General features: G+C 49.6%; 1 protein-coding gene across 1 annotated transcript; it reads right to left on the minus strand.

The window, feature by feature from the left end:
• Positions 1 to 32: 32 nt before the first annotated feature.
• On the minus strand, positions 33 to 11,219 carry PRDM14 (PR/SET domain 14). Its single transcript, XM_039569639.1, has 9 exons — positions 11,091 to 11,219; positions 7,408 to 7,561; positions 6,484 to 6,912; positions 6,123 to 6,179; positions 5,896 to 6,053; positions 5,452 to 5,722; positions 3,702 to 3,904; positions 2,318 to 2,419; positions 33 to 260 (listed from the first exon to the last, which is right to left on the minus strand). The coding sequence occupies exons 1-9, from the start codon at positions 11,217 to 11,219 to the stop codon at positions 33 to 35; spliced, it is 1,731 nt and encodes a 576-aa protein (XP_039425573.1).
• Positions 11,220 to 12,812: the final 1,593 nt, after the last annotated feature.

Here is a 12,812-nt window from a genome sequence, read left to right on the forward strand (position 1 = left end):
GCTGCTCCAGGACACATCCGCAGGGCTCCTGGCTAATGAGCAGCATGAATCTTCATGTGGAAGTTGTAATCCTCCTGCTCAGGGAAGTGCTGGCCACACACAGAGCATGTGCAGCCCTTGTCCTTGCTGTGTGTGCGCCGCACGTGGCTGTCGTGGGCCGCGTGCGAGGCGAAGGCTTTGCCGCAGTGCTTGCACTTGAAGGGCTTCTCCCCCGAGTGCTGGCGGATGTGAGTGCGCAGGATGCTGGACGCTGTGAACGCCTGGAAGGGCAGGGATCATCGGAAAGGAGATGCAGTTGCAAGTAATTTGCTTTCACATGTGTCATCCCCGCCTTCAGCTAACCCAGACCCCATCGAAGCACATTGCCCTCAACATTAAGTCCTGAAATAGCTCACATCCTCAGGTGACTGGAAAAAAGAATGAAAACTCCCAGCAACGAGGAATCAGAAGGCAACAGCTATTGCTGTACGGATGTGGCTGACTCCATGGAGACAGATGAAGCTCAGAGAAAGATTTCTGACCAAAGACGCCAGTAAATTTCTGTATGTCAGAGGTAAGAAGTCAATACTGCCCTAATTAGCTTTGCAGCTCCGTTATGTTTGGGAAACAAAATGCAGGCTTTCCTTTCAGTTCTTATTTTCAAAGATAAACCCTTTGACTGTCTTGGGATTCAGCTGCTAAAATTCATCCATTCAGTCCACATACACCTTTTACAGGCTCATTTTCCCTGCTCCATCATACTCTGCTCTTTCTGCAGGCAGACTTTCCAGCCTGTTCCCCCACCACTAACACGCACACTTGAGTAGCAAAGTCATAAAGACTTCTCCTACATTTGGGGATAAAACCCTCACATCAAAATTTCAACAGGAATGTTGTGAAGTTGCCCATGCTTCCCCCATTTTTTCTTATCCAAAGAGAGACAATTTCAGGCCCTTTGCTATTTGCAGACCACAAAAAATAAATACTCTGTAGTAAGTTTTCACAGCAAACAGCACTACATCTCAGATGCCTTTTCACTTGCAACCTTAGAGCACAAAAAGATCACAGAGTCCTATACATAAGCCCTTGGAAATGTATATCAAGGGCCAAAATATGTTTTAGGGAGAGAATAGTGATGTTGACCCAACACTGTTCCTTTAATCTCACAATGTTGCCGAAATAAGTGACCACTGCTTTCCAGCAAAGGAGCTGGAAAAGCAAAGCCACTGTTAAGACGCAGAAGAGGAAAAGAAGTATCATAATTGCACAGGAGGAGCAGGTGAGGATTCATTAAAACAGACCCTGGTTTTCCAGCCTCAGAAATGATGGCTATGTCCCAGGATAGCTGCATCCAGCAGCCTGAGGACTAATAGTTTAATCTGATCCAATCCACAGCAGTCCAACCAGAAATGGCTGGGGGCTGGTCAACTGTCCCTAGAGATCTCTTTACAGAGCAACCTATAAAGCTCTGCCACCTCCTTTTGTGATCAGAAGATTAAGGATGATATTTCACCCTAAACTCTGCCTACAAGTGTGTTCGGGATCATGGGGAGACAAAAAAATATAATAGCCAAAAGGAGCTTCCTCTAGGATTCTTCACAGCATAACACTTCAGCTTTGTGTTAGTCCAGCCAGTCACAAACAAACTTCTAGCTCTACAAAATCAGGAGCAGGTTACCACTGCTTGTGGGACTTCTGCATTGCATGGACAATCCATGGCACCTGAAGCCCTACCAATACTCACCCAGCAGCAGCCTGTGCATCCACATGCTGTCTGCTGGGAGAGCCATCAGCACTTCCACAGGGAGAGCTCACCTGAATCGTCCCTGCTGTGATGGGCAGTAACAGCAGAGGACATCTTTGATCGGGGCTGCATGGTTCTGTTTGTGTTCTTTTTAAGTGAAACCTCCATGCCCAGCTGCCCATCAACAGCCCTGATATTACAAGGTAAGCCTGCACAAATTTATATTGTGCAGGTTCAGTTTATAGACCAGATCTGTTTATTGCCATCCAGAAGCAGTGTCACTAACACCAAAAATTACCTGTCTGATGAAAAAGTAGAATACTGGATCTAGCTGCATGCCTTGGATGGTATTTGAAATGCTCTCAAGCTTTTCTAGACCTTATTTCTGCAGCAGATCACTGAGCTGGGACGAGCCACAAATTCCATGTCAGATGGAGACCAGATCCTGTTTCTTCAGTCTCATCCAGCCCTGTCACTTTACCTCACAACTGCCCAGAACAGACACCCACTTATCTGGTTACCACTCAAATACAAAGCATTTTCTTGAAAGAAAAAAGAAAGAGCAGCAGAGGACGGAGGGAGGCTTTGCCTTACCTTGTTGCAGTAGACACATTTGTAGGGGCGCTCCCCAGAGTGAACCCTCATGTGTTTGTTCAGGCTGGAGGACTGAGAAAAGCTCTTCCCACACACAGAGCACTGGGGGGAGGAAAAAAGGAATAAAGTTAAAAGGAAGCATGTAATGGAATAGTTAAAAAAAAAAAAATTAAGTATGTGGATGATGTGCACATTTTTTACATATATCTATATATGCACATATATTTATGTATTCATGTGTAAACACAATAGTAATTTTAAGCTGCAATAATTTGAAATACCTGGAAGTTTGGTCTTGTATTAAGAACAAATTTAGGTGCATATGCATACATACACACATGAAAATCATGCAAAATCTCAAATAATTTGTGTTAAAATTGTTTCAATAAAAATTATTTTCTTCAGGAAAATATTGATCTTCAGCAATAAAAATATGAAAATTTTTGCAAAATCATTTAATAAAAAAATATAAATCAAACTCCAGTTATTTTTCATTCCTAAAAGACAAACTTCCTAAAGAATAAAATAACCTTAAATCGACCAAGGCAAGGGAAAATGAAAAAGAAAGGGATTACATGGTATTTAATACCTCATATTTAATGGAATATTTTATCTGTTACTAATTCCATGCAGATATTCTGACAGTGCAATAATGCCATTTTAGTTATAAAATACTTTCCTGAAAAAAATCACATTGTAGGATGATGTATAAAACAGGTATTTGGAGAATTTTGAGGACAGATTTAACTGTGCAAGTTCAAGCAGTAGGACTTGCCCTTCCCAAGCTTTTAGAAACAGTCTGATTTTCCATTCCCAGTGCTGCTAGAGAAAACTGGTGCTAGAAGCAAGGTGTTTGGTGGAGATGAGTAAAGTATCTCAAAGATTTGCTTTCAACAGTTGAAAGTCTGCTTCACATTGAATGTAAAACTTTTAAGCCCTGTTTGGTTCAACAGTCACAGACACAGCTGTGGTCAGTTCTCAGACCGAGGGGTGGGGTGTGAGAAACAGACGTGAGACATCTCTCTCCTCATCCTGCCGAGCCAAGCACCTCTAAACACAAGTTAACCCCCCCACACTGTGTAAGAAAAAGAGCAACATTCACATGCAAACACCCAAAAAGCCCAGGAGAAATTTTGTTTCTTTTTAAACTCTCACTGAGACTGTGGGGTTTATTTTCCTAAGCTAAATCCATTAAATTTCTTCAACCAAGCTTTGTTGAACATGACAAGCTCTTCCTGTAAAGGCAGAGCAGTCCCACCAGGAAACTGCTGGGGAAACTGGAGGAGGAGGAACATTGTCAGCATCTTATCTGGACCAAAAAAAAGACTTATTAAGTCCCCCCAGAAGAGCCAGTGACTGAGGAGAGACCCGGGAGCAGGCTCACCTTGTGAGGTCTGTGCTTTTCGTGAACGTGGAGAATGTGGATCCTCAGCCTGTCTCTTTTTTCAAAGGATCGGTCACAAAGGTGACAAGGAAATTTGCGGTCCCCCTGGTCCACGCAGCGGGTGTACTTGAGGTGTTTGTCCCGGTAGTACTTGTAGGCAAAAACTTTGCCGCAGCGCTCACACTTGAAGCTCTCCCCGGCTTCTGTACAGCAGAAGGGAAAGTGCCACCTCTCTGTTACACCACGGCAGAAGGGATTCACTTCAAATCTGCATCCTTGTCAGAGCTAGGACCCCTACGGGGAATTTTAAGTCTCCAAGAGGGCAACAACTGTAAATGGATGCTGGCAATATCATTAACAAAATACATGCCGTGACTCCTGAACGTTCGCAGTGCTCCCCTTGCCTTTTTAACGGAGGGGAACAAACTAGAGCCTACGGTCTGCTAAAATTATTCATTTTAGCTACTAACTTCAGCAAAAACAGGATTTCATCCTTGTATCTCCATAAATAGCAAGAAAACATATGAAAAAACAACTCAGAGTCCCACATAAAAACTTCTGCCCATATGGAACCATTGCAAGATATTTCTTGTCAAGAATTGTCCGTAAATTTTACCTACCATCCCCCCCCCAAAAAAAAAAAAAAAAAAATTGCACACCTTTTCTATCGTTTTCAAATAACTATCGAACAAAATAACAAGTTTATTTGGCTTTTTTTTTGGTGTGTGTATTTCAATTCATTTTTAACCGCTGAATTTAGGAAAAACACTGGAAATTTTTCAGACGTTTACACATCTTTTTCTGTCTTTAATAAAAGTAGCTTTAGCTTAAACCTTAAGATGAAATGAACCATTTAGCATCTGTCCGAATTAGACACTTCAATACAGCAGGCACAAAATTTTCCATGCCAAATTTTCATGCCAGTTTGCTTCTCTCCCTTTCTGCTGCACCCAGCTGACCCATCCCTTCCCTGCTCCAGCTCTTCCCGTATTGGCACAATTCTGTTTTCTCCACACATGTTTTGCTTATGAGAACATCATACTTCCTGTACATTACAAGTAGAACTATCCTTCCCCTCCCCTCACCCTGGCGTAAGTGCATTTGGCTTTCTTTTGCAAGCAATATTGGCGTTACGGGATCGGAACGACTTCAGCCTGCCTCATTTACTGAGAGCGTTAATTACACGAAAGTCAGGTGTGCAATCGTAAGATGGAACAGGATCAAAGCTGGAATAACCCCGAAAAGCCCATCTCGTCCCAAAACGGGACCCTGAACAACGGCGCTGTGGGGCCGAGGCAAGCTCAGCCCAGGACCACCAGATGTTTTGCAATCGTCAGAACAAACAACACTTTAAACTCTCCGAGGAACCGCTGGGAGCGGACTGCCGGCGGAAGAAAGGGGAGCCTCTTGCTCCGCGCTGCCGGCAGCCCTCGGTGCACCCCCCGGACTCCCCGGCGCCGAGGGGAAGCTTCTGCTTCGGGGTGCTGGATGCTGCAGGAAGGGGCGGCCGGGGATCGGCTCCCCGGGAGGGCAGACAGACCCGAGGGACCGGGGCTGCCGGGCCGCCGCCCCCGCGGCAGAACCGGTCACCCACCACCGCCTCATCGCAGGGTCTGGGAAGCCTTAAAATAAAACAGCTGGAAAAAAGTGATGCCTGTGTTTCTTTACCTCGTGTGAATCTAATCCCGGCCAGGCACACGTCCGTCGGAATAAGGGGTAGTGTCACCCAAGGGGTTGCTGGAAGGCTCACCTTCGGAACGCTGCGGGGGTTTCTTCCCCTCCACCATGCCCTTCAAGCTGATGGGGATGCCCAGGAACTGCACGTAGCAATCACCGTACCACACCAGCAGCTCCTGCTTCGGGAAGATTTCCTTGCAGCTTTCGTAGAAGATTTGTCCCTGGCACTGGATAGCCGTCAAATTCTGCTCCTCGGGGAACCTGGCGCAGTTCACCAGGGACATCCAGTTGCCAGCGGCGCCCTTCCCGTCTATGAAGTGGCTCAGGCCACCGTATTCAAAGATCTGGAGAGCAGAGAAAACAGGATCAGGTTTGACCGACCCTTCCGCACACGTCCCGCTCCCACCACCCACACTGGGCCGGGCCCCTCTTGCAGGCTACGATAGAGGGGAGGCTGAAAGCCTCGCCCCGGCCCCGCGTTGGGGCTGCGGGGTGAGCCCGACGGTGCCTCGGCTACCTCCCACATCAGCGAGTTGTCGTCGTAAGTCTTGATCTCGCTCGTGTTGACCACTTTGCCTTGGAAAGGGCCGAAGCGGACTCCTTTCGGGATGGGGTCCGTACAGAAGACTCCGAGCTGAGACACGTCCCCGTAGGCCACCCGCAGCACCGCGAGCCCTGCGGGTGACAGGGGGCTGAGCGCGGCGCGGCGCGGGCGGGCGCAGCGCGGACGGTCCCGGGCCTTACCTTCGGGTAGCTGCAGCGAGTCGCGGTCGAGCGGCGGGGCGGAGGAGTCCGCAGCCCCTGCAGAAGAGGAATCCCTCTTTCAGCACGGCACCGGCCCCCAGGAGCAGGTCCTACCTCCCCGACAGAGGCCGCAGACTGAATCACCCCTGGCTTTTCCCAGGTGTGGGCTCGTAACGCAAGAAAATCACAGGGAAATAAAGTCCGACGTGCCCCCTGCGATGGTCCTTGAGCCTGGCTGCCTGCATCCCTTGGGACTGTCCCCGAACCCTCCCGCACACCTGATTGTGTGGGAGCGCAGAAGCGACCTGCCGTCCGATGTCACCCTGTGCGCCCCTCTCGCCGCCGTCGAATACCCCCTTACCCGAGCTGGCGGGGGACACCCGGAGCCCCGAGATGGCGTGGAGGTTCCCGGTCGGCTGACTGCTCCGGAGGGCCCCGTACAGCACAGCGTTGAGCTCCTCTTCGGTGAAGTGGTACCTGTAGCTCTGCCCCGCCGCCCCGTCTGCGCCCGGACTGCGGGCAGCCCTGCGCGGGGGGCTCGGGTAGGGCGGCGAGAGCAACCCCGGGGCCCCCGTCCCGAGAGCCGAGCCCTCACTGGGAGGGAAGGGGGCCGGCAGCCTGGTGTAGACAGGCAAGGGGAGGCTGGGGAAGGGCTCGGGGGGCAGGGGGGTGGCTGGCTCAGGAAAGCGGGGACCCTGCTGAAGGTGAAGGGAGGCAGAGGCGGGGAGGAGGAAACCAGCCCGCCCAGGGATTTCAGGGGCTGGAAGAAGTCGGGTGCCGTCTCGAAGTACTGGGAGGGAGGGAGGAAAGAGGGGAAGTAGGAGGCGAGGCCGGCGGGGCTCATCCCGAGCGAGTCTCCGCCGTCTCCGGGGACCGACTCGCCAGCCAGGGACAGAGCCATGTCGGGAAGAGCCGGGCGGGGAAGGAAAAGAGGGATCTGCCGGGAAGCGGGGGGGGCAGACACCTGGGTGCTGCCGCCGCAGGGTCCCGCTGCGGGGCGGGGGCGCGGGAGCCGCCGCTCTCTGCCCTCCGCCGTCGGGGCGAGCGGGCCAGCCCCAGCCTACCCCCGCGGCTATATCGGCCCGAGGAGCGGGGCGGGGAGGGTGGGCACGGGCGGCGGCCCCCGCCCTGGGGGTCACACAGCCCCGGGGGCGGACTGGGGTGCTGCCCCGACCAGCACCCCTACCCCGGGGCGGAGCCACGGCTACTCACGGAGCGGCCGGGCCGCCCCTCCTCACGTCGGTGCAGGGGAGGGGAGGGGGGTGGTCCAGCCTCCCGGACCCACCTTCCCTACCGCCGGCTCTGCCCGCCGCCTCTCCAAGCCCCGGCCCAGGGCCCCGGCCGCAGGCTGGTGGACTCTGCCTCTCCCCAGAGCAGGAGGCCGGGGTGCGGGAGCGCTGCTCCCCACGGATGACCGCCTGCTGCCGGAGGTGAGGGTTCTGCGGAGCAGGACGCAGGGCTCCCACACAGTGTTTTCGGGGGTTGCAGGTGTGTGGTTTGAATATGGAAAGGCAGAAAACACCTCTGAAACTCCACTGGCCTGAGCACACAGGAGCAGCGCACTCTCAGTCCCTGCAGGTTCCACGGACACTGCTGAAGTGCTTTTTACTCTAGCCTGGGGCTTCCTGTTAGGTGCTTAGCAGAACACTGGGCTCCTGCTGGGGTTTTCATGGCTCCATGATCGGCCTATGCCAGCACCTGCCCAGGATGGGACCAGAGGAAGACACCTGGCCCTTGCCTCTTGCAGAGGTGCTAGGTGATTCCCGTGTCTGTGGTTTCATCCTGGGTTTTTATAGGGTTTCTCCTGCCTTCCTTCCAGGTGGCTACCTGACACAATTGCAATGAAAAGGGGACTTGGAAGGGACTGCAGGATCCTAGGGGCCCAGGTGTTCACTTTGCAGAGTGTCATCCCTGCTGGTGCAGGGAGATGGAGAAATCCTCAGCCCAGAAATAACCCCATATAGGGTGTGTTACTGCAGAGCTCCCTCCTGAGTAGCTCACTCCAGCCTGGGTGACACCACACCTGCAGGCATGGAGGGAGGGGACAGGATGGGCTCTGCTGCACTGTAGAGCCTGGGGACTTGAACCCATGGCTCTCTCACAGAGAAAGGCAGCAAAGGCTTCCTGGGGCACAGCATAGCACAAGCAAAACTGCACACAGACACAGCTGGAGTGGGGAACACAGCCAGGCTTAGCTCCTGGAGTTTTAGATGCCATTTCAGTGATTATATTTGGTAAGCTATAAAAATTAATTAACATAGCTCCATGTGATCCTCTCTAAAATATTGTTTTCATCCCAAAGAAGGGGTGCATTAGGAAGCACTTGAAGCAGCCCCAGAGAGAGAACCCTTGGCTCCAGACACAGTCACTGCCTGCACTTGACCAGAGGTGAAGCCATCTGTTCAATCCTGATTTCTTATCTGGCCTGAGTGAAGTGCTCTGAAACAGAGTTTGAGAAGGAATCACCGGCTGCCTGGGGGAATGAGGACGTTCAGCCCACACTCCCTCAGGCACTGCAACTCCTGCTTACCACAAGCTTTGATTTGCAACCTCCCTTTATTTTTTCACTTAGGATATAAACACTAAGACAGCAAACACAAGCACACAACCCAGCTGGAGAGAGACACAGAGCTGATCCAGGCTCTCTCAGCTGCCAAAATCCCTCCCATAGCCAGTCCAACACATCTCTGTCCCCAAAGCTGAGCAGAAACATTTCTGTAGTTTGCATTACATGTATTGGGCTAGTTTGTCTACCTACAACCTCATTCTCCATCCCAGCCTCTGTCAGACAAAAGTACTGGATACACCACGGAAGCTAATATGCACAGGTCTTAAGGAGAAGGTAGGAATCCAGCCTTCTACAACTTGCTTGAGATAGTCCCTTAGCTTAAATGGCCTGATTTTTCAGTTGTCTTTTTTGGTTTTAATTTTTTTTTTTTAATTTTCTCTTCTTTGTGCCAAACCTCTGTTACTGGTAAAACAGAATTGATGCTGCAATGCTTTTGGAAAAGGCATTTCAACACGACTTTATTGATGCATCAGTAGCATAAAAGTAGTACTAGCACTAATCTGATTTACAGGAACAAGACTTTGAACTCTGATTGTACAGAAAAGTTTGAGCTACAGTTAGAATTTAAGTGTTGCCAGATAATCTGGAATCTTTTGACTATGCTGTGTCCAGGTATCACAGCAAAGGACGAGGGAGAGGGACTAGGGGAGGAGAGATGCTCACATTAGAGGTTCAGGAGAAATGAAGTCAAGTAAGTACAACATGAAATTTTAAAATTCTCATCATTAATTAAATTGTAGACACGACCAGGAACAAAAAGTTTCCTTTTTCTAGAAGCCTGATGACACAGAATCCAGGAGAGGAGAAAGGCTTGAGGCACCCTTGCCACTATACTGCAGCTAAATCTTTAGATGCTTTAACATCTTCTAAAAGATTAAAGGCATTTAGTGCATTAATAAAGTCATGACCTCGGGGAGAGACGTGGGGGAAGCAGAATTGCAGCCGTGCCGATGCACCCCCTGCAGTCCAATCAGCCCTGTGGACAGCCCCAGCTTAGAGGGCCCCCCTTCCCTGATTTTATGTCTTATTACAAAGTAATCAGAGAAGTCTATTAGGCTCCCTTCCCCACTGCAGGATTTTAGGGTGTATTCCTTCTTTGCAGTGATGTGGGGATGCATATTAAAGACAAGCACCAAGGGACATCCCTGCAGGCTGCTTGCATAGCATTCAGTCGCCTCTCAGTTTGATCATGAGTTCTTCATCAATTTTATGCCCATTCTGCATCTCCCTTACTCCAGGTTTAAAGCAGTCTGCCTCCTACACATTCCTGAAAACACAATTTGCACCTATGAGCATTCTCGTGATCCCCCAAAGACCACAGTGCCACAGCACACCCTGATGCTCATCTTCCCACTGTGAGCTCCCTGTGCCCCAGCACCTACACTGATACCCAGCTGCAGCACGGACATGGGAATCCCAGCAGTGGCACCAGATGCTGTCATGAAAATAACCTCAACTGCAATTTCACAGAATCACAGAATTTAGATGAGGTCAGAACAGAAACAGTTTATTGCTATGGCTATAGAAGAGGATAGGTAGCAGAAGAGCAACTGATTCTGCTGGTCAACTATTAAAAAAGGGGGGAAACAAGGTGATTCAACTTTCCTTTTCTTGTACTAGTTATCTTTAGATGCAGCAGCATTTTAATGATGTTACTGTTAGCTCTGTGACTTCGCAAAAGTAATTAATTGCTCTCAACTTGTTCTAAATACACTGAGAATAGACAATTAATGAAAAATACATGTATAAGAAAAAGGTGGGGAAACCAAAATTTGGATCAAACCAATCCTGCCATAGAGGTGCAATTCTCTTCCCTTTGGGGTGGGCCACTGAGTGGACACAAGCAAGGGCAGGAATATCTGTTGTTCTTGTCTCTCAAAGACACTTCGCCAACAGTTTGCAGGGAGCTGAATAAATTACTCCAGTCAGGATGACTGTGGGACCTTCCAGCATCCTGAGTAGTAGTAGAATGAAGTGATAAAGTATAGTCTGAAACTTGGATGGGAGAGACATTTTTCAAGCAACAGGAGAGTTTCCCCACATTTTCTCCTCTTTCTCAGGAACATCTCCTTGAGAGAAGTTCCTGGGCACATCACAGTTGTTGGAGCAGCTTCGCCTCCCCAGCAGCTGTATGGGACTGGACGAGTGTCTCGGTTTCCCCAATCTTTGCTACCTTCTTTATTCTTAAATGAGTGGCAGTTGAGTAGTTTAGAGCATATACAGTATGAACTGAAATAGTCAAAGCAAAGTTCCTTCTGCTGTGTGAGCTTTACCTCTGGCTGTGTGGTGGAAGGAGGGTCTGAATGCTCTCTCAGCTCCTTCCCTTGCACAGAATCCCCCTTTCGTCATGGAGTGTTTCTGCCTTTAGTGCCTTACTTCAAGGGAGGTGGAGGAAATACCAATCGGATGGCATTCAAACTGTCACTTGGCCTGTCCCCTGTGCCCAAACTGCTGCTGTTCTTAAAGCCAGAATCTTTTAATGATCCACAGGATTCCAGCTTCTCAGGGGTGGAGGAGTAACAAAGCATTCATCCCATTGGAGCAGGGGGTTATCTGAGCATCCTTGGGCACACTGGCCTCTTGTGCTCCTGACAATCACACTGGCTGACTGGGTTTTCCTGCTCACCCTCCCTTGTGCACAAGATAGTAGCATTTGTCTAATGACAGCAGCCATGGTTTGCAGGCTCACCCAGTAGCGAAGCTGAGCACAAATGCCAGACACACAGACACAGGATGCACACACAGAGAGGACTGGTATGTTCAGTCACACAGACTGCCATGAACAAGGCGTTGCCCTCAACAGCACCCACTCGTGGTACCCACGTGAGATAAACACAGCTAAGTTTCCTCCTCTTTTCTAACTGGTAGAGCTCTATGTTCTGATGAAAGCACATCCTGCCCCCCCCCTGTAGGTTCACAAGCACACACTGGTTCATGGGTGGCCTTGCTATGGGCACAGCCCTTCTGCCTGCCCAGTAGCCCTGCCCACAGTCCCAGCCCTCACACCAGCTTTCAGGTCCTTTACTTGCTGGCTGGTGCAGCTGGATGCACCAAATATGAGCACGCACACAGTTGTCCCTTGGGCATTTCACGTTCTGGTCATACTCAAATGTACTATTGTCAAATTTCACCCTTTTATGCAGAATGTTCTGTTTCAGCCACCATCAAATGTTTCTCTGTCATTTAAGATCCTCTACTTCATCTTAACTTTTTTTGTTTTTTTCTCCTGAGGGTCTCTCAAACTTCTGGTTTGGGATTCTGGTTTTTTTTTCGTGGCCTCTTCATACCAACTGGAAAATACAACTCAGTGAAACTGGGGAATTACAGCCTCGGGACTCCAAGATGCTCCTTAAACCCTGTAATGCAGTCAAGTATGTTTTTTCATCCCCAAAGTAAGTATCCAGAAAGAGAGACTGAACAGAAGAAACTAGATATACAAGGGTTCCCTCCTGGTCACAATATCTGGCTTAAGCCCACCATGCTGCCTGAGGCTGGAGTCATTAGCAGCAGTAACGAAGGAGGCTCAGACTGGAACCTAAGACAGAGAAGGGTTAATGGGGTCCATCACATAACCTGAGTCTTTAACTCTTCTTCAGCTGAGAGATGTCCCAAGAACCTGTCCTGAAGTGGCAAAGAGATCAATGCCCAGCTCTGAAGGACCACTGTTCATACAGGTTCACTCACACTGTAATTCCAACTTGGACATTTCCTGGCCTACATCTCCTAAGGACTTCATCTATTTGTGATCATTCTTCCCTCTTTTAGCTGACTAAAGAGTAGGAACTCTTAGTGTGATTCTGGACTGACCTGTATTAAAAGCTAGAATTCAGCTGAAGTGCCAGCAGGGATTTCCTGAAGGTGAGATGACACAAGCCATTTATATCCACTACGTGCACAAGGCCAACAGAATCACTCAAGGCAGCTCTGAGTTCTGCTTTCTTCAGGATAAGAACTAATCCATCAGGAAGGTTTCACTGTGATGACTGTTCCAGGAGACAGGGTGTGAGTTCAGTCAAGAGGCCCACTCAGGCTGTACTTGGCATGTCTATCTCCACACTTCATAGTCCAAGAACCAAGGCAGAGGGCAGACACCACTGGCTGCTCTGCCCTTGCCATAGCCT

The sequence above is a fragment of the Corvus cornix genome, chromosome 2 (genome assembly GCF_000738735.6).
Source record: "Corvus cornix cornix isolate S_Up_H32 chromosome 2, ASM73873v5, whole genome shotgun sequence".
Classification (NCBI taxonomy): domain Eukaryota; kingdom Metazoa; phylum Chordata; class Aves; order Passeriformes; family Corvidae; genus Corvus; species Corvus cornix.